Source organism: Nicotiana sylvestris, chromosome 9, assembly GCF_000393655.2.
Source record: "Nicotiana sylvestris chromosome 9, ASM39365v2, whole genome shotgun sequence".
In the NCBI taxonomy this organism is placed as follows: domain Eukaryota; kingdom Viridiplantae; phylum Streptophyta; class Magnoliopsida; order Solanales; family Solanaceae; genus Nicotiana; species Nicotiana sylvestris.
In genome coordinates, this window is record NC_091065.1 from 56,033,214 (window position 1) to 56,060,319 (window position 27,106).

Here is a 27,106-nt window from a genome sequence, read left to right on the forward strand (position 1 = left end):
TTCTTTCCTTCAGAGTTGCTAATGCAAATAAATCAATTATCTAAACTAGAAAGCTGTGTAAAACGACTGAATAATCATGCATGAAATTCAAAACACCTACTGAAAGCAAATGGACGATTCAAAGTGCATAAAGTAACTAGACTAAATACCTTCATTAAGAACTGGCTTTCCCTCTTCAGTTGCAGAACCAGAAGGCACAGAGTTTCCTCCTCCACTTCCAAAAAGTGGGAACGGATTGAGCTTCTTTCCTGCATAAATTGAACAAACATTTGAATTCTGCATACAGTCATAAGAAATGTAATACTAGTCATCATGTGTGGAAAATTGTGAGATACATCTACTCTAAATTAAATGTAAATTCAAAAATGACTGCACTTATAAATTAGAGGGAACACTACTTGAGTTTTTAAGGTTAAAACTATAAAATTTAGACTTGTAAATTCGTTAGTATGCAGTTTTTAGGGGAGTCAACGAAATGAAAGTGAGTAATTAGATGAACTTATTACAGATAGGTGATTAAATAGTGAAAGCTCACACAAATAGAATGAATATCACCAAATCTATTCAAAAGTATCATCTTTAAACTTCACACTGCAAACAAACTGCAGATGAATAATCTTGCCAAAACTATGCATGCAATGATAAATGCTAGCTACTGCTCAAGTTTTTCCGTGTTCTTACTGAGGGGTGGACAAAACCTAAAAGTCTTTTCTTATATGATTCAACATACGCACGTCAAAACTTGCTGGAGGACAGAACATTAAAAAAGAAAAAAGGGGCTTAGACATAAAGAAAAACCTCAGAATGGTATATAGTGCAATGACTGTAAGCCAAATGCTGTTGAACCACAGAACTTCACTTTCCATTTTTTAAACAATTCAGATCCATGATCATTGATCCCTACTTGACATCTCTTTTTCTTCCCTGCCTTATAGTAAAAGTTTGAGCTTACTGATCTTCATCGTGTTGTCATCAAACACAAGGACAACAAATGAATCGACATTTTAAATAGTAACATTACTGCAACCTAGCTGTACATCTAATACATTTAGACGAGATATTCAGAAGTCAAAAGAACATAAAACATTGAAAATATACCTATACGGACGAAGATGCTGAAGCATGACAAGCATCCAAGTAGGTCCTGACGATCATCAGTTTCTACTGAAATCCTTCTTTCCCGCTTTACCCTTCGGAGGACAACCTTGGTTATACGAGAACTGCAATTAGGACAGTATGCATTATGTGTGTGTAGCTTATCAACTGCTGTCGTGTCAAAGAACTCCAACTCGACGACTTCCTCCTCTTCAACGATTCTTTCATTTTCACTTCCTTTTGTGACTGAAGCACTTGACTGTGAATCATTTCCTAGTGAAGGTGGAAGACATACACCAGAAAGAAACTTGCCCTTAGCATTTCCTGTCTCATCCTGTGAATCATGTCCTAGTGCGGGTGGAAGACATACACCAGAAAGAATTTCTGTCTTAGCATTTCCCGTCTCATTACCATTGACAACACCGTCTAGAACCTTCTGAAAGTCTATAGTCTTTAAATTGGCAGTCAAGTTCTCAATACCTGCAAGGGACAGTATAACAGTACACCATGTGAGGAACACAGCTTAGCAGCTTTAGGCCTCTTTGCATATGCAACATTTACTTGCAATGTCATACACTAGCATTAATTCTAAGATAATAAGAGAGATCAATTTTAAGAACTAAACAAGGAGAAACAATATTTTTATGATCCTTTAACAAAATTTGGTATGACAATGTTAGACAATAACCCCGATATGATAGACACGCCCATCTAAACCATTAATAGGAAAACTAAGGTACTGTTCTCGTGTGTGTGTGTGTGTGTATATATATATATATATATATGTATATATCATATTCAATTAGAGTAATACCAAAATTCTGCTATTACTGACCTCTACCGTGAAAATGGAAGGAAATGCTTCAAGTAAAGAAGGTTGATAAATTTGTTGCAATTTTTATAGACATTAAAACTCCAGAATTAGGAGCTCATTTTAAAATTGATTCGGAAAGTAAACTTAATAGAATCAGTCAAACTGTGTTTGAACAAAATCAATACTATGAGTTAGAGAGGCCTCCAATGCTACAGCTGCCAGAATAAAGTCATTAATAATTTCATGTTCACTAGTACGACGGCCTCTAATGCCACAGCGGTCAGTGAGTCGGATGAAACAGTGAATTACAACAGAGCTTACAACTTACGAGTAAGTCATTCTTTAATATCTTCGTAGATTGCGCTGCGGCGCTGTTAAGCTACCAGAAAATCGCAGTTCGCCGGAGGCGGGAGGGTGATGATCGGTTGTTCAGTTCTTAAATTTGGTACAACTGAGGAAAATTGGGAGGGAATTTTTTCATCTTTGTTTTGGGCCCTCGCAGACTGAACACATTCTTTCATTTCTTCTCTCTTCTTATTTCGCTTTTCCTTTCTCATTTTCTTTTACAGGATGGATGATGAATTTGAAAATTTGACTTGCTTGGTCTAACGAACTAAAACTGATTCAGAAGGAATTTTTTTCTATGGTTCTTGATAGATGAGTGAAAGGTATATCTTGAAAAACGATATATAAAAGAATTATAATAATATTAGAAAATCGGATAACATTATTTTGATGAAATTTTCGAATATTAAAATTTGATAATAATGTTTAAATGCTAATTTTGAACAATTAATATGCAAATAAAATTTGAAATAGTTATAAATAACTTTCTTAATACGCGACCGAAGTTATTTCCTTGCTTTGATCTTTGGTAACCAAATAAGTACTAAATAATAATTTTATTGTGAAAAAGCATTTTCCTGAAAAATAATCTGTTTTGTACCAACACAAATTTTTTATTAATTATTTTTGGATAGAATAGACCGTAAAGAATATAGATGAATCCTTACGCACGAGAAGAGGTAGAGGGCGGCCTAAGAAGTATTAGGGGGAGGTGATCAGGCAGGATATGACGAGACTTCAGATTTCCCATAACATGACACTTGATAGGAAGTTGTGGAGGTCGAGTATTACGGTTGTAGGCTAGGAGGTAGTTGAGTCTTGCCTTACTTTGTATCTTTGTGAGCCTAGTCTGGTAAGGTTTTTGTCTAAGATAGCTAGTGATAATGTCGTGTCTTACTATTTTCTCTTTTCGGTGCAGGACCTATTGATTAGCCATCGTTTCTGCTTTGCATTTTTCTTCTGCATTTTATGTTCCTATTTTTCATATTATCTCTGTAGTGAAACTAATATTGTCTCCTTTTGTCTTTTTATTCTTTTGAGCCGATGGTCTTTCGGAAACAGTCTCTCTACTTCTTCAGGGTAGAGGTAAGGTCTGCGTACACACTACCCTTTCCAGATCCCACTAATAAAATTTTACTGGGTTATTGTTGTTGTTGTTGTTAGTCCTCCACCTGACGAGTAGGACAAACTGGAGTCTAATGCAACCTTTAGACTATACTTCAACCCCTAATAGAGTTGGGATAGAGGTACGAAGGATAATTAACGTAGATTTCATACTAGTTTTCATTTCACATACAAACTAATATGCCAATTAATTTCTGATATATTTTTCAATTGAATTTTCATAACATGAACAAGTTTCTAACGTATATCGTGGTATAGCTTAATTTGACAACTTAACCCCTTACCCCTAATAGGATAGTTGACGTGGATTTTTCTTTTTCTAAAGAAAGCTTAATACCAAAGAGGATAGTTGACTTGAGTTTTTTTAAAGATATTTCTTAGTTTTATACCTTTATCTTTCTAACACAACTTGTTATGAATTTTATGAAATTTAACTTCTGTATTGTGCCGGTATATATAGTGGAAGAAAAAATCAAATAACAAGTTGAAAATTGATTTAGTGGAAAAGCATCTTACCAAAATTTAATCAAAGTAGTTAAGTGAATTTTAAGAAATTATAAAAATTATATACTCTGTAAATAATACCATTATTAAAATGATTTCACATATGTTGGAATGTGTTAAAATAAATGGAAACGTGATGAATATAGGTAGAGTCGATCCACTGCTTTCATTTGTCCTCCGTGCAACTGATAAAAGTAAGTTCATTTTGTTTTTGTTTTTCAAAACAAAAAGGTGGCTCGAGATGGATAAAAGATACTCCATCCGTTTCATATTAGATGACGTAGTTTGACCCACGAAGTTTAAGAAGAAAAAAAGAAGACTTTTGAAACTTGTGGTCTTAAAAGTGTAAGGGGTAAAAAGTTTGTGGGGCCGTGACATTTGTGTGGCTATAAAAATTTTCTCATTATTAAAGGTAAATGGGTAAAATGAAAGAGTTTAAAGTTGAATTATTTCCAAATTTAGAAATTTGTCGTTCGTTTTGGAACAGACTAAAAAGGAAACTACCTCATTTAATATGAAACGGATGGAGTATTTTATTGAGCCAACCAAAAAGTAATACTAGTAACAAACATTTTAATTTAACCATTAACTTTCCAAAATAGAAAACCAAAACACGATCTATAAAAACTTTACTTTTTTCCTGTAATGATCTCTCACTTTTTAGAAGCCTAGTACTATCATCGTGTAAGGGACAGCCCGGTGCACTAAGCTCTCATTATGTACGGGGTTCGAGGAAGAACCGGACAATAGGGATCTATTGTACACAATTTTAACCTGCATTTTTGCAAGAGGTTGTTTCCAACCGGTAACAGTACTGTCATTGTCTCAAGATATAAAACTAGTTCATCCTCCTCCTTTAGAACCAACAATTCGCTTATAAAGCGAAAGAAATTGTACTGTGTTGAGGAAAATTAAAGCCTAAATATATAGATTAACAAAAAGCAAACATAATTATAAAAAAAACAAAATATAGAAGGTCACAATCAAGCACAGAAACACGAGCGCGAGGGGAAAAAAGGAGACATCCAGTTAAATGATCTTGGCGTTGAGTTAATAGTGATGCTTATATTCAATAAATTAAAATTCCAACTGTCACTGCTCTCTTCTACAAACGAAAACTACGACATCAAAAAGTAATACACCAAAACTTCTTCAGTTTTATTCACGTAAAAGACTATAGGTAGAACATGGTTTTGAAGATTGTATACCTCCATTCTTGTCAAAGTAGAAGCTATTCTTAAGCTCCTCCTTGTTAACCTCTTCTTCATTAACAGCACCGCCGTCATCGTTGGCGGTGCGTCGACCTCGACGTCCGACAAGTGCCTCCTCCACCGTCTCCTCTGCCTCTACCTTCCTCTCCGGCAGTACCACCTCCCTCCGGCTGTGTTGCGCCACCTCCATAGCCATAATGCCCTTGGAATTATTTGTATGTGGCACAAAGACTTATGAAATGGTCAGTAGCACGCACAATTCAAGTTGTCACCAAGAGCCAAGAGTACTATGGACTCTATAAATAGACGACAATTCAGTCAATTATCAATGTTTTTCAGTATTATAAAAAACAAGGTAATAAATGAAGGTGGTTAGAAGTGTGAAAGAAATAAAATATATGGATGCGTACTTAATTGGTCGTGCTAAGCAAAAAAAAAAAAAAAAAAAAAAAAAAAAAAAACTGAGAATCTTCAAGTTCTTAGTTGTCTATACACATGATTAGGGGTTACAGATTGTCTACAGGTAATGATTCTTTGTTCTAATGTAGTTTACACTTGCATTATTTTGTGTTCTTGCACATATGTTGATCCTTTATTACAAAAACTAGTAATAGTAATCCCTCCGGTTCACAATAAGTGACCAATTTGCTTTTTCATTTTGGTTCAAAATAAGTGTCCAGGTATGTAATCAAGAAAGAATTTAATTTGTTTTTACTAGGCGAAATACATAAGTACCCACGAGACCTATGGCTCAAATCCCTCTTACACACTTTTGTTGGACGATAATAATATTACACACGCAACCTTTCTAAAGTGTATCTAGTACACACCATTTTTGGCTCGCGTATTTACACACAAAAGAAGCGTGTGAAATTTGATTTTTTTCTATCAGATTATTTATTAAAGTGCCACGTGTTAAAATTTTATTTAATTTTTTTAATTGGGTCACAACCCCTTCGTCCCCAACCCTGCTTATTGTTTTGTTCCCACAATAAACCCACATTCAAACAGTCTAGTAGATCCAAGTAGGAATAAAAGAGTATCAATCTTTGGATTTAACATCTCCACCCGTGTTTTTCTCCAACGCCAAGGATTTATCAGCGAAACCCTCTTCTTTTTCGTCTTTTTCTGGTCAGCGATGGAGTTTTGCTCGAAAATCCAACCAGTGAAATAGTTTAGATTCTTCTTCAAGCTGAAAAAGAAAGAAATCAATAAAAATGGGTGTTTCATTTATATAAATCTGACAGTGGCAAAACAAAGGAGTCTATGGATTTTTTCTTGTGGGTTCTCTCTGCCATGGCTGCTAAGGTTTTAGAGGAGGATTCGTTGCATACTTTTGCTATAACTTAACTGATGCAAAATTGATAACCTATTCTAGATATCACCTAAAATAAAATAAAATAAAATCAGTATTTTCTTAAAGAATAGGAGAAGCAGAGTGTTTTACGAGGGGATTTTCCGGTTAATCGGAGAGAAAAGTATGGTGGATATGCGGAGGGGACAATGGAGTGGAAAAAAGAAGAGACATGTGGTGAGGGTGGGGGTGGGGGTGTGGGAATTTTTTTATGATTTATTTTTTTGTTTACTTGAATATTATCAATTGGGATATAAATATATTTTTTTCCCTTTAGTTATGACACGTGTTGCAATTTAATTAGCGCGTGTGATGCAATCTCTGAGAAGAAGTGGTCAAACATAAAAGTGGTGTGTCTTAGGCACACTTTAAAAAGGTTGAGTGTGTAAGATAACTTTTATCCGCAAAAAGTGTGTAACTGGGGATTTGGGGACAAGTTAAGGTGGTAATCTATGTATTTCGCCTTTTTACTATAATAACTCCTATGTACATATCCCTAGAAAGTTTTCTTACTCCTTACATTAAATGTTTAATTAGGGGTAGTTTAGTCATAGTAGGTATTTTTGTATATAATTTAGTATTTTCTTAATGGGTTTGTTAAAAGTAAATTAGTCACTTATTGTGAACCGAAGGGAGTACTTATTTAATTTATATTACAAGGACAACATAGACACTTTTCTACTGTACTATGTGTATATTTGATCTTGTTATAAACAGATTATTTTCCTCTATTTTTCATGTTGGATGATGTAAAATAACTATACACTATTAGTATGCCACGATTATAACTCATGCCGAGATCAATCTATAGTATTATTAAAAGACTTAAAAAAGTTAGTAATGAACTGAATTTTTGACTTTTCAGATGGTAGTGTCCAAAACGTGGCTATCCCTTTCTAAAGTTTTTTAGTCAAGTTTCTTGCACTTTAATACCTCTTAATATTTAAATCCAAGTGCTAGGTCACTACATAGTTGACCAGACTTGGTTGAGTTCAGATATGAGATTCCCACCTGCCTACCAAATTTTTGTCATTAGTTTCACCTGTGATATTACCGGTACGTTCATGATTTTCTTGATATGCTTAAATATTATCTTTTTTTTATTACTAATTGAACTAGATACATACGTGAACGTTCATGATTTTTTAATATGCTTGATTATTCGTTTTGTTTATATATTACTAATTGAACAAGATACATGTAGAGATACAAAAATTATTGGGTCTAATTCATATAAAATTTGGATTAAATTCAATTGGGTTAAATAATTAATTTGGGGTTTTCAAGTTAAATTAGCCCATTTTATTATTTTCAAGCCCAAGGTCCATTTCATCTTAAGGCCTAGACTTATGCCATGTGACATGGCATATCCAGTCAAACTTCAGGCCAATAAGGTGACGCCACGTGTTAAATGATGTGGCAATCCAAGTCAAAAAGCAAGAACCAACCACGAGTCGCCAAGTGGCTAAAATGACGTGGCCCAATCAGAATCAAGTAAGAGAGTTCTTATGTAACTTGATTGTCCATCCTCTACAACTATAAATAGAGGGGACTACATAACTCTCAGGGGACATTCAGAGTTGGAGAAGAACACTCCGCAATTGGTGAAGGCATCCACAAACAGAGAAATCAATCATCAAGTGCTTAGTTCTTTAACAAAGGAGTGATCAACGGAGTTCTTCCCGGAGATCAACCCGTAACAACAAAGTGTTGCTCGACGTTCTTGGCGATTAAATACATCACAAGGAGGTCCACATCATCCTACATTCGAGAAAGACACTTCTCAAGCCCTTGAATCACGAAGAATTTTAGAGAGGAGAATCAAGGGATACATAGAATTGTACTCACAAATATTTATATTTTTATTAGGATCAGCGGGTTCATCTTTCATTCGGCAGGCCTACATCCCGACAAGCCTTGAAGCAGGGGGAATTTGTAGACAAATAAAATTTTATTAAATTTAAATCCACAAGTAATTTGGATTTAATCATGTATTAAATACATATTAGTCCAAATGATACTATGGGCTAGTATAATCGGGTCGATTATTTAAATCTAAAATGAATTGATTTAAATAAAAGTTCAATATATTATTGGGCTAGGCCGCAAATTGGTCTTCTATCAAATGGGTCGGCCCATAAGCCTCAAGCTCAATGATCCACTAGGGTTTTCTTGGAGATTACTCCACCCACCACCTATATAAAGGGGTCAAAGGAGAAGACTAAGGGACAAGCAAGTAAGCAGAAGGAAAGGCTAAAGAAGCTCTGAAGAATAGCATCAAGGTCTTCATCCATATCTGCAATCATCGTCTGTGGTCAAATTCCAAAGGCGAACTAAAGTCATAGGCGGGCGGCTTCAAATCTTCCGTCGTGATATAGTTAATACTTTCTCTTCTAATGGAGATGCGAACTGGTGGGGGTTGTTTGTAACCTAGACCCTCACGTGATTGCTTCACTACATGCTCATTATCCTTCATCGTGTTTGCTTTACTAGTAGCTTCAGGTGGGAGCTTCCCTAGCTTAGATGGTTCATTGGGATCATATCCAGCCTTTGCGAACAACCTGTAAGCATTCGGATCAAAACCTTAATTTGTGCGTTTCATAGGGAGTGCCTTATTTTGAGGCATGTTAGGGGCCATAAAATTTTCCAGTAGCTTTGAAGATAACTTTATGGTATCAATCTGCTTGATATGAATGGTTAATTCTCTTAGTGCACCTTTTTGGAGGCTTGATGATTCTCCTTCATCTTTCTTCACTTTTGGGACGTAACGAAATAAAAGAGCTATTTTCTTGCCTTTGGCCTTCGTGATGTCATCAACTTTTACTCCCTTCATGATATGGTTCTTCAAGTAGAACTTTGCATCAGCGAAATATGCCTCGGCTTCAGAGAACGGCTTGTCGTCAGCAACTATCTTCTTTTCGACTCCATCTTTATTATATTTCAAACATTGGTAGTAAGTTGATGGGACAACTTTGTTCTCGTGTATCCACGGCCTGCCAAGCAACAAATTGTATGAAATTTTTGCATCAATCACAAGCATCCATGTAGTTGATTGCATATCTCTCATGGTGATTTCCAGCTTGATAGCTCCTATGGCCCTTTGTCCTCCTTGATTGAATCCTTGAATCATCACTCGGCTTTCAGAAAGTTCTTCAGTTGAGATGCCGAGTTCTTTCATTATGCAATGGGAAGAATGTTAACTGCAGATCTGTCATCTATCAAGATTCTGTTTATCCTCCTCTCGAGCACATAACCCACCATAAACAAAGGGCGATTGTGTGGTGTCTCACCAAGTAGGAGATCGTCTTCAGTGAAGGTGATTTTTGTATTACAGACATCTGCTTCTTGGAAGGAGGACTCAACAAGACTATTAGACAGTGATGGTGAGAGTGTTGACTTGACTTCATTCTTTTCCTCTTCTTCTTTATCAGCATTACAGCACAAGGCCTTGTCATCATCGTCAGAAATCCTCGTGTGAAACCAACTCGGCAAAAATTCTCCCAAAGTCACCGGGTGGCGTGGCTTTTGGTGATGGTGTGTCTCTATCTCCACCTTTTTTGGGTTCTTAACAATTTGTAGCTTCTTTAGTCTTCTCACCATCTTATTCCTCGTAGGTTGCTTCGTTGATCCTTTTTGTAGACTCAATTTACGGCATCTTCAACGAGTCACCAGGGTCCATCCTTCTTCATCAGGTTGATCAACTCGGACTTTGTCATCCTCCAACAATTCTTCATCTTCATTCCCTTTACAGGTGCATATCTCAATCGGATCGAATGAGCCAAAGGTAATGGACACATGGTTTGTGCTTGTTTTTTCATCTTCGATCTCGATCTTCTTTTGACGAGTCAAATCCATAACTCTATCCTTGAAAACAAAGCACTTCTCAAGAGGGTGACCTACAAGCCGATGGTATTTGCAGTAATTCGGGTCATTGCTTTTTCCAGCTTCATCTGGTCGCTTCATCTCTGGCAGCTCAATAAGCTTTAACTCGAGGAGTTCTTCAAATATTGTAGGCACATCGGAGTCTAGAAATGGGTACTCCTTTTCTTGCATCTCTTTGAGAGTCAACTTTCGATTTGCATTGTCTTGAGAGGAAGTTGTTTTTATACTCTGTTTCTTGCTCGCCTTGGTAGTAAACTTCAAAGGAGAGGCATTGACGTTCATGGATTCATTGCTTTCATTTTTGGGTACGAACTTGCTCCATTTCTTGACTTCTTGCTTATCTCTTCCCTTGCGAGGTTCGCAGATGGGCAGCCCTTCGTTTCCCGCAGAAGCCATGCTCAACTCCATATCATGAGCACAAGTGGCAAGTTCTTCAAATGTCCTGGGCTTAATTCCTTTCAAGATGTAACGAAGTCCCCAATGCATTCCTTGGATGCACATCTCTATGCCAGAAGCTTCACTTAGCCTATCTTTGCAGTTAAGGCTTGCATTCCTCCACCGATTGATAAAGTCAATAACTGGTTCATCTTTTCGTTGGCGAGTGTTCGTAAGTTCCACAATGCTCACAATACGCCTCGTGCTATAAAAGCAATTGAGAAACTCTTGCTCAAATTGGTCCCAACTATCAATGGATCCAGCCTCGAGGTCGGTGTACCAATCAAAAGCATTCCCTTTTAGTGAGCGGACGAACTGCTTGACAAGGTAATCTCCATAAGTCCCTACATTGTTGCATGTCTCAACAAAGTGCGCAACATGTTGCTTTGGATTTCCCTTGTCGTCAAACTATTGAAATTTGGGAGGTTGATAGCCGCCAGGCATCTTCAGGCTATCGATTCTTACAGTATACGATTTTGCGTACGTGAGAGAAGACTTTGAAGCGACCTCATACTTATCCTTGATAGTTCCCATAATGAATTCCTTCAATTGTTCTATGGGAATTGATCCTTCAGAGGAGATATTAAGTTCTTTGGCGGATGACACTTGTTTTGTTGGAGGATTAGCCTTCTCGTGGACTTCAGGAAGCTTTCCAGGTGCATGACTTGATTCTCCATCCATCATGCTTTCAACTATGCCTATCAATTTTGCGATACGAACATCTTGATCTTGAGCATACTTTGTTAACCCATCAATCACCTTTGTCAGGTTCGCAAGTTGCTCCTCTATTGTCGAAGTGTTAGTCATCATTGCCTCCATGATTATTGCAGATGATGAAGAATAACCGAGACCTTCCCACGGATTGAACTCAGTTTGGAACATGCCGTGTGGCGAGATTGGCATAGAGCCAACACTTAAGACTTCATCATCAGGTTGGGTAAGCTGACTCTTGGTATTGTATAAAGTAAGTTGAGCAAGAGCTTTCTCCACAACTTCTGCAATATTATCTCTTCTCTCTGACTTGCTAGCAGAGGACCTTTCTTCTTCGAATGAAGAAGATCTCAAAGCATGCATTGGTGCAGATGACACTTGGAGTGCTTGTTGCCCTAAGACGCTCGCCTTGCTCCGAGTGATTGGCCCAAGACTCCCCATAGTAACGTTCAGGATACTTTCAACGTCAGAAGAAAACTTGGAGTCAGCAACTTCAATCTTCTTTGAATCCATCTTAGTGATCTTGAATGTTGAGAGTTGAGAAGAGATGAGAGGTAGAGATGGTCCCACCGGGTATGCCAAAATTTGTAATAACTAAACTTCGCTCCTGAAAAATAATAATCAAGACAAGAAGTATAACGACAAATATTATATTCAATTTCAAGTGATGGGGTTACAATCTCTAAAATATCTCTAAATCTAAAGAGATGTAGTCCTCTGATTCTTCTCCTCACGGATGATGGTTCAAGAGCTTGAAAACTTGATTTTGAACTTGACGGATTTCAGATTTGTATTACGTCACGAACAATTTGAATCTCGTCACGAACCAGGATTTGATGTTGGGTTATCACGAACGGAAGATTTGAAGCCGCCTGCCTATGACTTGAGTTCGGCTTTTGGAATTTGACCACAGACGACGATTGCAAATATGGATGAAGACCTTGATGCTATTCTTCAGAGCTTCTTTAGCCTTTCCTTCGGCTTACTTGCTTGTCCCTTAGTCTTCTCTTTTGACCCCTTTATATAGGTGTGGGGTGGAGTAATCTCCAAGAAAACCCTAGTGGATCATTGGGCTTGAGGCTTATGGGCCGACCCATTTGATAGAAGACCAATTTGCGGGCTAGCCCAATAATATATTGGACTTTTATTTAAATCAATTCATTTTAGATTTAAATAATCGACCCGATTATACTAGCCCATAGTATCATTTGGACTAATATGTATTTAATACATGATTAAATCCAAATTACTTGTGAATTTAAATTTAATAAAATTTTATTTGTCTACAAATGCCCCCTGCTTCAAGGCTTGTCGGGATGTAGGCTTACCGAAATGAATGGCGAGACTTAAAGTACCGGTGATGATGAAAATATTTCCTCCATCATTTTGTAAGATACCGCACTAATAATTATTTGCATGTTCCATTTTCAAAGAGTGAATTAATGTTATGAATGATTGGAATTGACAGCTCTTTTACTTAATTCAATGTGAGCCAAAACGGCCCTTAATAGCAAGCTTGTCTCTTGTAGCTTAATTTCCCTTCTCCGGTGAGAAAATAAATTTGGTGGCCTTTATTATGTAGTATCAACTTAATTAAAGAATAATTAAGTTCATATTGAACTAAGTCAAACACATCCACCCAGGACAAATTAAAATTTAAACCGCTGGATTTACGAGAAACATTTGGTTTATTCACTTGAATTCCAGTTCAAATGATATGCTTTCCTTTGATGCGCTTGGAACATTTACTCAAAACAAACTCTCACAACATAGTGCTCCTCCAATTTGGCTGCTACAATAATATATTTCCATTACTCGTTATTTCCTCCTATGAATTGGAGAGACTCCATATTGGCCAGCATTAGTAGTACCACAGAATGATCTTTATTACCTTATAATGGAACATAGTTCAGTCTGAATAAGATACGTAGTACTATGTAGTCATAAAACAAGATTAAAACCTAAGAGCCCATAATAATAAATTCTTTTGGAACAAACTTCACCATCGCAAACACATCCTTCGTTTGGTTTCTTTTCATCTTTGCCTTGATCCTTTTGATCTACCTCAGGATCCAGGCTGTTTTTTTTTCTGCAATTTCTGCCTCGATCTCCTTCATACGCTCCTTGGTGAATGGAAAAGCCTCAGCATCATGACGCATGATCATATTTATGGCTCCAGTCATTTGACTATATCAAACATAGAAGGTTTTAATGCATTCCCTACTGTCCGATGGCATCATGTCACGACCCAAACTAAAGGGCCATGACTAGCACCCGACCACACTTGCCGAGCACCAACGTACATTTCATCTAACCTTCATTATTATCTTTTAAGGCTGACGAGATCAATATAAATGGTAGACCTAGATCATGGACAACCAACAATAAAATATGATGGCATGAATATACATAGCAGGGGATGACCAGACAATCAAGAAACTACATATAAGGTATGAGCTACCACGCTACTATGAAAGACTATACAACAAAAACTAGCCGACAAGGCATACCAAACTATACATGAGCCGACACCTGTCTATGAGCCTCTAAAAGAACATAAGTGTTGCAACATAGCCGGAACAGGGCCCCGACATACCCATAATGTCTATAACAAAAATTGCATACCAAGACCAAGGCAAGTCCGGAGAAGGGATCTCGCCAATCACCGCTGAACTGGACAGTCTACTGTGGTGGGGGAGCTGCACCTGTCTGTCTATCAGGACCTGCAGCACGACATGCAGCGTCCACAAATAAAAGGACGTCAGTACGAATAAAGTACTGAGTATGTAAGGCAAGGAACCATAAATACGATCAGTAATGTAAGCAAGGATAAAGAATATACCACCTGTAACATCTTAGTACCTCTGAGGGCTACTTACATGAAATGCATGATACATATGTATAAATACATAAACCTTTAAAGCATTCGCCTCTGTGGGCATCATCATCATCATATCGTACCCGGCCATAATAGGCTCGGTAGAATCGTACCCGGCCACGTGGAGCTCGGTAAAACCCAACTGATCAGTGGTTGCACAATAGGTGCCGTACCCGGCCAACTATAGCGTGGCTCGGTAGAGTAAAATAGATACATATATATAATGCATGCTCGACTCATGGAATCACATTCTAAACCTTTCGGAGTGACGTAAGGTCGGTATCCTCTGTACACGTTATTAGGACTAAGTCTTCACTATGAACCTTATAAGATTCAGGAAGTATGAACAACATTGATAACATAAGAATAAGAGAAGCAACATTAACATCAATCGTTCCATAAGAGGGAAAACAATGTAAGTACTGCTAGCTTCTAAGAGTAGAGTATCTTGGAAGCTCGTTCATTACATTATGTACAATCAGAGTCGTGCAAAAGAAGGAAAGGGATAGCCTCACATACCTTGTATATACTGCCCCAATCTCAAGCTATGCAATTGTCAAAACTCCTTAGTCTACAATAAGAGAAACGATACTATCGTTATCATTTAAGCGTCATAACTATTATGTATCGACCACAACCTATTTTACGATGAAACGGACAGCACCTCCCCTATATATATGACCTCACACCATTAAAAATAGTCACCAAACAGCCCAAACAACATCAATAATAAACATATTGAGCCTCCCAATATAGTCCACACACAGCCTAATCACTCCATACATACGACGACCACCGTAGTCGTGTCAAACAATCTGGAAATGTTACGAATAACTATCAGCCCATAACCCTACATATATATGGTGTTTCCCCACACCCTTCCTCCTCCAAAACTCCACAAGATAGTAGTAAAATACGCAGCCCAACAACAACGCAAAACAGTCCACAAAACAATAACATTACTACCAAACCTTTCGATATATATCTCACAAGTTCTAGCTTCAATGGCTTAGCCGCAACTTGGATAATCTTAAATACATATAGAGTAAGAGGTTCCTTACCTTTATACAGAAAGAAAAACTCCAATTTGACCTTAAATTTCCATGAAATATCCCTCCAATGCTGCCACACAACAAAAAAAATGAAACTAGCGATCAATTAGTGTTTTTCGGCACTAGAATCACTTTAGAAGGCTTGAAATCACCTAGGATTGATATTAAGAACATGAGGGAGTATTTACATAACATAAACCCTTTAAAACAACCTCCCACACGAGCTGGAACGACACAAAAATGAGCAACAACAAGAAGAACAAGAGACTTACTAGCGCCACGGAATTCCCGACACTTGATTTGTGTTGTTTGCCCTTTTTTGGGTCTTGAATCTTGAGAGAACCTTGAGAGGATGTTCCTAGGGTTCTAAGGTCTGAAAATAGTGAAAAGAAATGACTTAAAACGGGTTGTAGTCATCCTATATAGGTCCAAATATCTTAAACCGACTTAGTGGGCCCCATAGAGAGGTGTTTGGCGCAGTCTCGCGAAAACGCGAATATCTCTCTACTACGAGATCGTATCGATGAACGGTTTAATGCGTTGGAAACTAGACTCATACATCTTTAATTTTGTGGGTAGACACCCCGTAATTCCTTGTAAATTATGAGAAAAGATTAGAAACATTTGACCTAATGTTTAAGTAAAATTATGAACCTAAGTTGCGACAACTTTTGTCGACTTTTGTTTCATAACTCGTTTGACTTCAAGACTTATGATACGGATATTATATGATTAAAATACCTTAATAAATGACCTCTTGAGTGTATTAAGCACCGCTAGATTACCTGAAAATACGAGTTACAACATCCTTGATTCGTTTAACTTCTAATACTGGTTAATCACCCTTATACACTCTTGTATCACTTAAGACCAATAGGATTGACTTCTTATCATCTCAAAGATAATTCCTTCTTGGATTTATGTTAACTAATATATGGCATGAACTAACACATGTGGATATGGGTTGTAACACCCTCCCCCCCTTAGGAACATTCGTCCTCGAATGTAAGGGTTTATGGGGAGTTTAAATCATCGTGGATTCCAATGGAAATTTCCGATCAATTTTCCCCTATAAAATGGTTACTAGCAAAACTTGCAAGTAATTAAGCCCAACATATGGTTTCACAAGTCTACACAAAGCATTATGCGTATTTAACATTATCTACATATCACCATTTTGTATTAAGGAGGAGTATTCTCAAATTATTGCTTACCTCATAGAGCCGTTTCTTCTTCCAATGTATCCTGTCTTCCACCAGCATCCTTGTTATCTTCATTCTGGAATAAGTAAGGGTATTTTGACTTCATCTCCTTTTCTGCTTCCCATGTCATTTCTTCCATATTTTTGTTCCTCCACAATACTTTGACGGAAGCTACATCTTTTGTTCTCAGCTTGCGGACTTGCCGATCTAATATCGCCACTGGCACTTCTTCATATGATAGGTCCTCTGTAACTTGTACATCTTTGATAGGGACGACTCGAGAAGGGTCTCCAATACATTTTCTCAACATAGATACATGGAATACCGGGTGGACAAATTCCAATTCGGATGGCAATTCTAACTCATAAGCAACCTGTCCAATCCGTCGAAGAATTTTATACGGCCCGATATACCTTGGACTCAGCTTACCTTTCTTCCCAAAATGCATAATACCCTTTCATTGGTGAGATCCTCAGGAAAACCCAATCACCAACCTCAAACTCTAGATCACGACGTCGGACATCAGAATAAGATTTTTGCCTGCTTTGTGCCGTCCTCAATCGCTCCTGTATCACTTTCACCTTCTCAATAGCTTGGTGAATCAAATCTGGCCCATATAATTCTGTTTCACCGACTTCGAACCATCCAACTGGTGATCTACATCTCCTCCCGTATAGTGCCTCGTATGGGGCCATTTTAATACTGGAATGGTAGCTATTGTTATAGGCGAATTCTATGAGTGGAAGATGATCATCCCAATTCCCCTTAAAATCTAGAACACATGCTCGTAGCATATCTTCCAGTGTCTGAATGGTACGTTCAGCCTGTCCGTCAGTCTGCGGATGAAATGCAGTGCTGAGATTTACCTGTGTGCCTAAACCCTTCTGGAAAGACCTCCAAAAGTTAGCCGTAAATTGAGCTTCCTCGGTCTGATATAATAGATATGGGCACACCATGAAGCCTAACAATCTCCTTGATATACAACTTTGCATAATCTTCAGCCGCGTAAGTTGTCTTCACTGGCAGAAAATGGGCACATTTTGTAAGTCGATCAATTATCACCCAGATGGAGTCAAACTTATGATAAGAGCGAGGTAATCCAATAATGAAGTCCATATTAATCACCTCCCACTTCCAGGTCGGAATCTCTATATTTTGAAGCAATCCACCGGGTTTCTGATGTTCTATCTTTACTTGTTGACAATTGGGACACTGGGCTACAAATTCAGCAATAGACTTCTTCATATTATCCCACCAATACTGCTCCTTGACATCATGATACATCTTTGTCGAGCCGGGATGGATGGAATATCGGGATTGATGAATCTCATTCATAATCTTCTCTCGCAACCCTGCCACATTAGGCACACACAATCGGCTCTGGTATCTCAGTGCCCCATCTTTTCCGATCCTAAAAGCCATACTTTTACACTGTTGAATGCTTTCTCTTAATCGTACTAAGATAGGATCTTCATATTGTCGTGCTTTTACCTCGGCTACCAAAGATGATTCTGATGTATTCTGTACAGTAACACCTCCGTCATCAGAGTCTAACAATCTGATTCTCATATTGGCTAGCTGATGAAGCTCTTTAATCAACCCCCATCTACCTGCCTCAATATGTACTAAGCTTCCCATTGATTTACGGCTGAGAGCGTCTGCCACAACATTGGCTTTACCGGGATGATACAATATCTCGACGTCGTAGTCTTTCAATAATTCAAGCCACCTACGCTGCCTCAAATTCAACTCTTTCTGCTTGAAGATGTATTGTAAACTCTTGTGATCTGTGTAGATGTCAACATGGACGCCGTATAAGTAGTGCCGCCATATCTTCAAAGCATATATTACTGCAGCCAATTCCAAATCATGGGTTGGATAATTCTTTTCATGCTTCTTCAATTGTCTTGATGCATAAGCAATCACATTCCCATGCTGCATCAATACGCACCCCAAACCTATACCTGAGGCATCACAATATACCACATAACCTTCTGTTCCTTCAGGAAGAGTGAGCACTGGTGCAGATGTCAATCGATTCTTCAACTCCTGAAAACTACGTTCACAAGTGTCAGACCACTGGAATTTGGTAGCTTTTTGTGTTAACTTAGTCAATGGTGATGATATAGAGGAAAATCCTTCTACAAACCGCCTATAATATCCTGCTAGCCCTAGGAAGCTGCGGACTTCTGATGGTGTTGTAGGTCTCGGCCAATTCTTTACTGCATCGATCTTCTGAGTGTCGACACTAATACCCTCATCAGATATCACATGGCCAAGGAATGCTACTGAGTTCAGCCAGAATTCACATTTGGAGAGCTTAGCATATAACTTACGATCCTGAAGCGTCTGTAATACTATCCGCAAGTGGCCCGCATGTTCCACCTCCGAACGAGAATATACTAGAATGTCATCAATGAATACAATCACGAACACATCAAGATAGGGCCTGAATATAGTATTCATGAGATCCATAAAAGCTGCTGGGGCATTTGTTAGCCCGAACGACATCACCAAGAACTCAAAGTGCCCATATCTTGTCCGGAAGGCCGTCTTTGGAATATCCTTCTCCCTAACCCTCACCTGATGATACCCTGAACGTAAATCAATCTTAGAGAAATACTTGGCACCCTGGAGTTGGTCAAACAGGTCATCAATTCTTGGAAGTGGATACTTGTTCTTTATAGTAGACTTATTCAACTGTCGATAGTCGATACACATCCGTAACGACCCGTCTTTCTTCCGCACGAATAGGACTGGTGCACCCCAAGGTGAAGTGCTAGGCCTAATAAAGCCCTTATCCAGCAAGTCCTTCAACTGCACCTTCAACTCTCGCAACTCTGCCGGGGCCATTCTGTATGGAGGAATAGAGATCGGTTGAGTGTCAGGTAACACATCAATGCTAAACTCAATCTCCCTTTCAGGAGGAAGGCCTGGGAGTTCATCTGGGAAAACATCTGGGAATTCGTTGACCACAGGGATTGATTGTAAAGTAGGCGGTTTCGCCTCCACATCCCTAACGCGAACGAGATGATAAATGTAACCTTTTGAGATCATTTTCCTTGCCTTAAGATAGGAAATAAACCTACCTTTCGGTGTAGCAATGTTCCCTTTCCATTCAATGACGGGTTCACCCGGAAATTGGAACCTAACCATCTTCGTACGACAGTCAACATTTGCATAGCATGAGGCCAACCAGTCCATTCCCATTATCACATCAAAATCAACCATTTCTAACTCAAATAAATTTGCCGAGGTTTGACGACTACAAATCATCACAGTGCAACCTCTATATACCCTTCTAGCAATCACAGAATCTCCTATCGGAGTAGATACCGCGAGGGGTTTACTTATCAATTCAGGTTCAATGCCAAACTTATTAGCCACAAAGGGTGTAACATATGATAATGTAGATCCCGGATCAATCAACGCATATACATCATAAGAAAACACAGATATAATACCTGTAACAACATCTGGAGACGACTCGAGATCCTGTCGACCTACTAGAGCATAGGTTCGATTTTGAGCACCACTCGAACTCGGCACTGCACCTCTACCCCTACCACGACCTGTCGACTGCTGAAAACCCCGTGCTGGAGGTCGAACTGATGAGGAAGAACCAGACACAGATCCAGTCGGCTGAGCCATACCATCACCTCCTCTATTAGGACAATCCCGCATCATATGGCCAGGCTGCCCGCACGAATAGCATGCATCAGAACCTCGACGACACAGTCCAAAGTGGGCCTTGCCGCACTGATCACAATGTGGTGTTGGGGGTCTCATCTGACTAGTATCCCTGTGATGTTGCGAGCCAGATGCCCGCGAACTCTGACCTGGACCAGAATAGGATCGATCATATCGAGGCCTCTGAAACTGTGGAGGAGCACTAGCTACAGGTGGCGCCGAACTCCTCAAAAACTGTGGCCTGATGCGGCCTCTGAAGTTATCAGAATACCCTGCAAATCTTGCCCTCTTATGCTGGCCTCTATCCTGCTCCCTAACTGCCCTCTGCTGGCGCTTACGATCCTCTAGGGTCTGGGCATAAGCTTGAATACGGGAAATATCCATGCCCTCCACCAAGGAGGCTGTCGTACACTCATTTATCAGATGTGGTCCCAACCCATTCACGAACATATGCACCCTATCACTCATCTCGGCCACCATATGGGGAGCATACCTTGCCAAAGAATCAAACTGCATACTGTACTCTCGTACACTCATATTACCTTGTCTAAGGTTCAAGAACTTATCAGCTCTAGCTCGTCGTATCTCAACTGGCAAGTAGTGACGAAGAAAGGCCTCAGAAAATTCCTTCCACACAGCTGGAGGAGGGTTCGGACCCCTGGATCTCTCCCAACTATCATACCAGAGAACCGCTAAATCCCGTAACCGATAAGAAGCCAACTCTACTGCCTCTGTATCACTAACATGCATAACCCGAAGTGTACGATGAACCTGGTCAATAAAAGTCTGTGGGTCCTCCTTGGGGTCTGATCCGGTAAACACTGGAGGGTCTAAATTAATAAAATCACGAACTCTTGTACTAACTGGTTTCTCAGCAGCACCTGTATTCTGCCTCTGAGCCTGAGCAGCTACCAAGCTAGTCAATAACTGCAAAGCACTCCGCATATCCTGGTCTGGAGTGCCAGACGGAGGAACTGGAGGCGCTGGGTGCCTTCTAATATCCTCTGGAGGAGATGGAGTAGATGAGGTATGAGAGGGCATCTCACTTTGAGCCTCACTTTGTCCTGCTCTGACTTGGGGCACCTGACTGGTACCCTCTCCCGCTGCTGTATCAAGCCGTCTACTAATCGTTTGCTTCCTAGTCGAAGGCATCACTGAAAAAAAGGTGAATATTAGAGACGAACACTTACGACTCAACTCTACGCACGATCTAGATTCAGGAAGAAGGTAACAACCCTAGATGTCATGTAGCCTCCTGATTATAAATGTGGCGCGCTACACATCCATAATCAAGACTCTACTAGACACGGCTCATAGACAACCCCTAGGACAGACTTGCTCTGATACCAAGTTTGTCACGACCCAAACTGAAGGGCCATGACTAGCACCCGACCACACTTGCCGAGCACCAACGTACATTTCATCTAACCTTCATTATTATCTTTTAAGGCTGACGAGATCAATATAAATGGTAGACCTAGATCATGGACAACCAACAATAAAATATGATGGCATGAATATACATAGCAGGGGATGACCAGACAATCAAGAAACTACATATAAGGTATGAGCTACCACGCTACTATGAAAGACTATACAACAAAAACTAGCCGACAAGGCATACCAAACTATACATGAGCCGACACCTGTCTATGAGCCTCTAAAAGAACATAAGTGTTGCAACATAGCCGGAACAGGGCCCCGACATACCCATAATGTCTATAACAAAAATTGCATACCAAGACCAAGGCAAGTCCGGAGAAGGGATCTCGCCAATCACCGCTGAACTGGACAGTCTACTGTGGTGGGGGAGCTGCACCTGTCTGTCTATCAGGACCTGCAGCACGACATGCAGCGTCCACAAATAAAAGGACGTCAGTACGAATAAAGTACTGAGTATGTAAGGCAAGGAACCATAAATACGATCAGTAATGTAAGCAAGGATAAAGAATATACCACCTGTAACATCTTAGTACCTCTGAGGGCTACTTACATGAAATGCATGATACATATGTATAAATACATAAACCTTTAAAGCATTCGCCTCTGTGGGCATCATCATCATCATATCGTACCCGGCCATAATAGGCTCGGTAGAATCGTACCCGGCCACGTGGAGCTCGGTAAAACCCAACTGATCAGTGGTTGCACAATAGGTGCCGTACCCGGCCAACTATAGCGTGGCTCGGTAGAGTAAAATAGATACATATATATAATGCATGCTCGACTCATGGAATCACATTCTAAACCTTTCGGAGTGACGTAAGGTCGGTATCCTCTGTACACGTTATTAGGACTAAGTCTTCACTATGAACCTTATAAGATTCAGGAAGTATGAACAACATTGATAACATAAGAATAAGAGAAGCAACATTAACATCAATCGTTCCATAAGAGGGAAAACAATGTAAGTACTGCTAGCTTCTAAGAGTAGAGTATCTTGGAAGCTCGTTCATTACATTATGTACAATCGGAGTCGTGCAAAAGAAGGAAAGGGATAGCCTCACATACCTTGTATATACTTCCCCAATCTCAAGCTATGCAATTGTCAAAACTCCTTAGTCTACAATAAGAGAAACGATACTATCGTTATCATTTAAGCGTCATAACTATTATGTATCGACCACAACCTATTTTACGATGAAACGGACAGCACCTCCCCTATATATATGACCTCACACCATTCAAAATAGTCACCAAACAGCCCAAACAACATCAATAATAAACATATTGAGCCTCCCAATATAGTCCACACACAGCCTAATCACTCCATACATACGACGACCACCGTAGTCGTGTCAAACAATCTGGAAATGTTACGAATAACTATCAGCCCATAACCCTACATATATATGGTGTTTCCCCACACCCTTACTCCTCCAAAACTCCACAAGATAGTAGTAAAATATGCAGCCCAACAACAACGCAAAACAGTCCACAAAACAATAACATTACTACCAAACCTTTCGATATATATCTCACAAGTTCTAGCTTCAATGGCTTAGCCGCAACTTGGATAATCTTAAATACATATAGAGTAAGAGGTTCCTTACCTTTATACAGAAAGAACAACTCCAATTTGACCTTAAATTTCCATGAAATATCCCTCCAATGCTGCCACACAACAAAAAAAATGAAACTAGCGATCAATTAGTGTTTTTCGGCACTAGAATCACTTTAGAAGGCTTGAAATCACCTAGGATTGATATTAAGAACATGAGGGAGTATTTACATAACATAAACCCTTTAAAACAACCTCCCACACGGGCTGGAACGACACAAAAATGAGCAACAACAAGAAGAACAAGAGACTTACTAGCGCCACGGAATTCCCGACACTTGATTTGTGTTGTTTGCCCTTTTTGGGTCTTGAATCTTGAGAGAACCTTGAGAGGATGTTCCTAGGGTTCTAAGGTCTGAAAATAGTGAAAATAAATGACTTAAAACGGGTTGTAGTCATCCTATATAGGTCCAAATATCTTAAACCGACTTAGTGGGCCCCATAGAGAGGTGCTTGGCGCAGTCTCGCGAAAATGCGAATATCTCTCTACTATGAGATCGTATCGATGAACGGTTTAATGCGTTGGAAACTAGACTCATAGATCTTTAATTTGGTGGGTAGATCACCCCGTAATTCCTTGTAAATTATGAGAAAAGATTAGAAACATTTGACCTAATGTTTAAGTAAAATTATGAACCTAAGTTGCGACAACTTTTGTCGACTTTTGTTTCATAACTCGTTTGACTTCAAGACTTATGATACGGATATTATATGATTAAAATACCTTAATAAATGACCTCTTGAGTGTATTAAGCACCGCTAGATTACCTGAAAATACGAGTTACAACATCCTTGATTCGTTTAACTTCTAATACTGGTTAATCACCCTTATACACTCTTGTATCACTTAAGACCAATAGGATTGACTTCTTATCATCTCAAAGATAATTCCTTCTTGAATTTATGTTAACTAATATATGTCATGAACTAACACGTGTGGATATGGGTTGTAACACATCAAACATGGAAAATTTTAAAGCTTTCCCCACTTTTCCATAACAACACTTAGGCTGACAATAATTTTCCTTTTCTGCTTTGATTTCCTAGTTTCAAACCTATTTATGGACATGATATTTCCTTATTTTCACATGTCAGTAGCTTGAACACCAAGAATTTCCTTAATTTCTTTCTTGCTGGTTCCTATAAATTGGCCACTTTCTCCTTGTATCGTTGCCATAGCAGCAGTACTCCGTTCTTTGATGAAAGCAACAGTACTACCTTTTGGTTGGTTTTGAAGGTACTCTTCAATAGTTGGCAATGCAATCCCCTCGCTCGATTCTCCTAACGTTTTTTTTGCAGCTGCTGCCAGGAATCTCAGCTTTGCGCGTCTTAACCAAAAATATTATATCTTGGTGTAGTTAAGTCAAAATCATGAGCGGTTTGCAGTTACAGAAACTAGACTTGGATTACTACAACATACCAAAAATTTGGATTTAAATTTGCATTGCATCATCCCAGGTGAGCTTCATAATCTTGGTTCAAGTTCTGTCACACTCGACATTTCAGTTTTGCGCGTCTTAACCAAAAAAATCATATCTTGGTGTAGGAACACCGAAATCATGAGCGGTTTGTGGCTAGGGAAACTAGACTTCCGGAGCTACGACATAGGTAAAAATTATAATCAGAATATACTGATATATTCCTAGATTTTTTCTCGAATTTAGGCAACATATTATCACATGTTGCCCCATTCTATCTTGCTGTTTTTTTTCATAGATTCTTCCCTTTTTTTTCGCAGACTCTCGGAGTAGCATATTGGGCTGTGAATTCCATCAGCAAGGATGTGTTTCATCGATCTTGATACACCATACCCACACCTTGAGATTATTAGCGACAAGCAGAATCCGTGCGCCCAAGTTCTAACTTTAAAAGTTCATCCTTCGGTGATAGGTGCTTTCCCGCTCGCTAGAAAGCCGCTTGATGCCTCCCTTAATCTTGCAGAATGGTCGACTAGAGAGATAAAGGATGCATTGGACAGATTTTCTGGCAAAGCAATCAACATGAAGGTCCTATTTTTGAAGTCTTCCACCCATCAAAAGGTCGCGTCTGCTAGTCCTCTTCATCGTGATTACAATGGACGTCTTGCCACTTGGAGTGTTCCTCCTTCCAACTTTGGTAAAGTTCGCTATACGTCCAAATATTGGGAGTGGGTAGAATATGTTCTTGCCCGCAACAAGTTGACTCTGGATGGCATCAAGGTCTATGACGCCATCTTTGCTTCGTTGTTCACATATGACTACAATGAGAATGTCCTCCGTGCCTTTTGTGAGATTTGGCATCCATCTGCCAACACAATTTCTACCTCCATTGGTGAACTCTCCATCTCTTTGTGGGACTTGCGAGCAATCGGAGGCCTTTCGGTGAATGGGTCTTTCTACAATGAAGTTATCCCCTCTTCTTGGACTTGGAAGACCTTTTGTGAGTGTTCTTTTGACGTTGATCATCTTTGGAGGATAAAGGAATATCATCTTTCCTTGGAACTTTCAAAATAATATGAGTACTTTGTCGGGAAGAGTGCACTCGACGAGATGACCACCAATCTACATACTCACGAGTCATTAGAGGTCCCTCTTCTGATGGACGCGTAGGGACAATAACCTTTGATGAACCTCCAAGACGAACACAGGAGTCCCAGAATTGCACTAGCATTTTTAGTGAGCCGTTATAGGGTCGCTCTATGAGGTTGCCAGGAACATCTTGACAAAAGCCGAATTGACGACTAAACCTATACGGGCTATAAGATTCCACAATATGAATGTCGTCATGCCTAAGGGTGATGAAGCTTGAGCGAAGACTTATAAAAAAGTCACTCCAAGAATTTGATTGGTCGTCACGATCGGTAAGATGCAATTCCCTCCCTTGTAGCATAGCCAAATGGTGAAGCTATCGCGCACTAACTTGTTGAAATAACTCACGAGCATTACTAAGGTCAAAATGCTTGGCCATCTTCTCGCCAGAAACCTTGCACATTTGCGTACCTCGTTGTGGACGCTTAACACGATAGTAGGTGTCAAAATATGCTCCTATCCATCCATATACGTAATAAATAAGAAAGAGTGCTTTGCAGGCACCCAAATCTTGAGAAGTGGAGACCTCCTTCAAGCCATGATAAATACTTGCAAGGACGGGAACCGCCAAGGAAAACTTCTCTCCATGAGCCATCAGACTCGCGATTTTGAAGACACTAGCACGAATGTAGTCGATCTTCTTGTTGGGGAACACAAATATGCAAAGCCAACATGTAAGGAAAGCCGCCAAATAAGTCTCAGATCTAAGTGACTCCTCCACGCCAAGATCAACAAATGGGGCATTCTCCTCATCGGTTCGTGGTAGGAAGCTCGTGTCAATATTCCTAAAAGGATTATGATTCAACTTCGTCCTTGTAGTCTAATTCCTTGATGACTTTTGCGGAGGTTTGGCATACCTACTCGGGCCTCGAAACCAAAAGTCCACCCAATCACGAATGGAGACCTCGTGGACATCATCTTTCATGAGTTTGTAGAATGCCGAGAACAAGTGCAGACAACTTCTTGGGAGGAAAGGTTTTCCTTGATCGTCTTCTTGTGTCAACTCCTTAGCCGAGGGGATAACTTCGTCATAGAAAGACCCATGCACTGGAAGGCCTCTGATTGCTTGAAAGTCCCACAAAGAGATGGAGAGTTCACCAATGGAGGTGGAAATTGTGTTGGTAGATGGACGCCAAAGCTCACAAAAGGTACGGAGGATATTCTCATTGTAGTCATATGT

General features: G+C 39.4%; 1 protein-coding gene across 1 annotated transcript; it reads right to left on the reverse strand.

The window, feature by feature from the left end:
- Positions 1 to 126: 126 nt before the first annotated feature.
- LOC104244014 (uncharacterized) lies at positions 127 to 5,392 on the reverse strand. Its single transcript, XM_070156656.1, has 3 exons — positions 5,092 to 5,392; positions 1,099 to 1,575; positions 127 to 248 (listed from the first exon to the last, which is right to left on the reverse strand). The coding sequence occupies exons 1-3, from the start codon at positions 5,288 to 5,290 to the stop codon at positions 142 to 144; spliced, it is 783 nt and encodes a 260-aa protein (XP_070012757.1). The 5' UTR covers positions 5,291 to 5,392; the 3' UTR covers positions 127 to 141.
- Between the last annotated feature and the right edge of the window lie 21,714 nt (positions 5,393 to 27,106).

Excerpts from the sequence above, each read along its gene's own strand:
- LOC104244014 (XM_070156656.1), bottom strand. The coding sequence starts at position 5,290 with ATGGCTATGGAGGTGGCGCAACACAGCCGGAGGGAGGTGGTACTGCCG. Across the intron at positions 1,576-5,091 it reads CTACTTTGACAAGAATGGAG|GTATTGAGAACTTGACTGCC; the intron begins GTATACAATCTT and ends TGTCCCTTGCAG. Across the intron at positions 249-1,098 it reads CAGCATCTTCGTCCGTATAG|GAAAGAAGCTCAATCCGTTC; the intron begins GTATATTTTCAA and ends CAATTTATGCAG.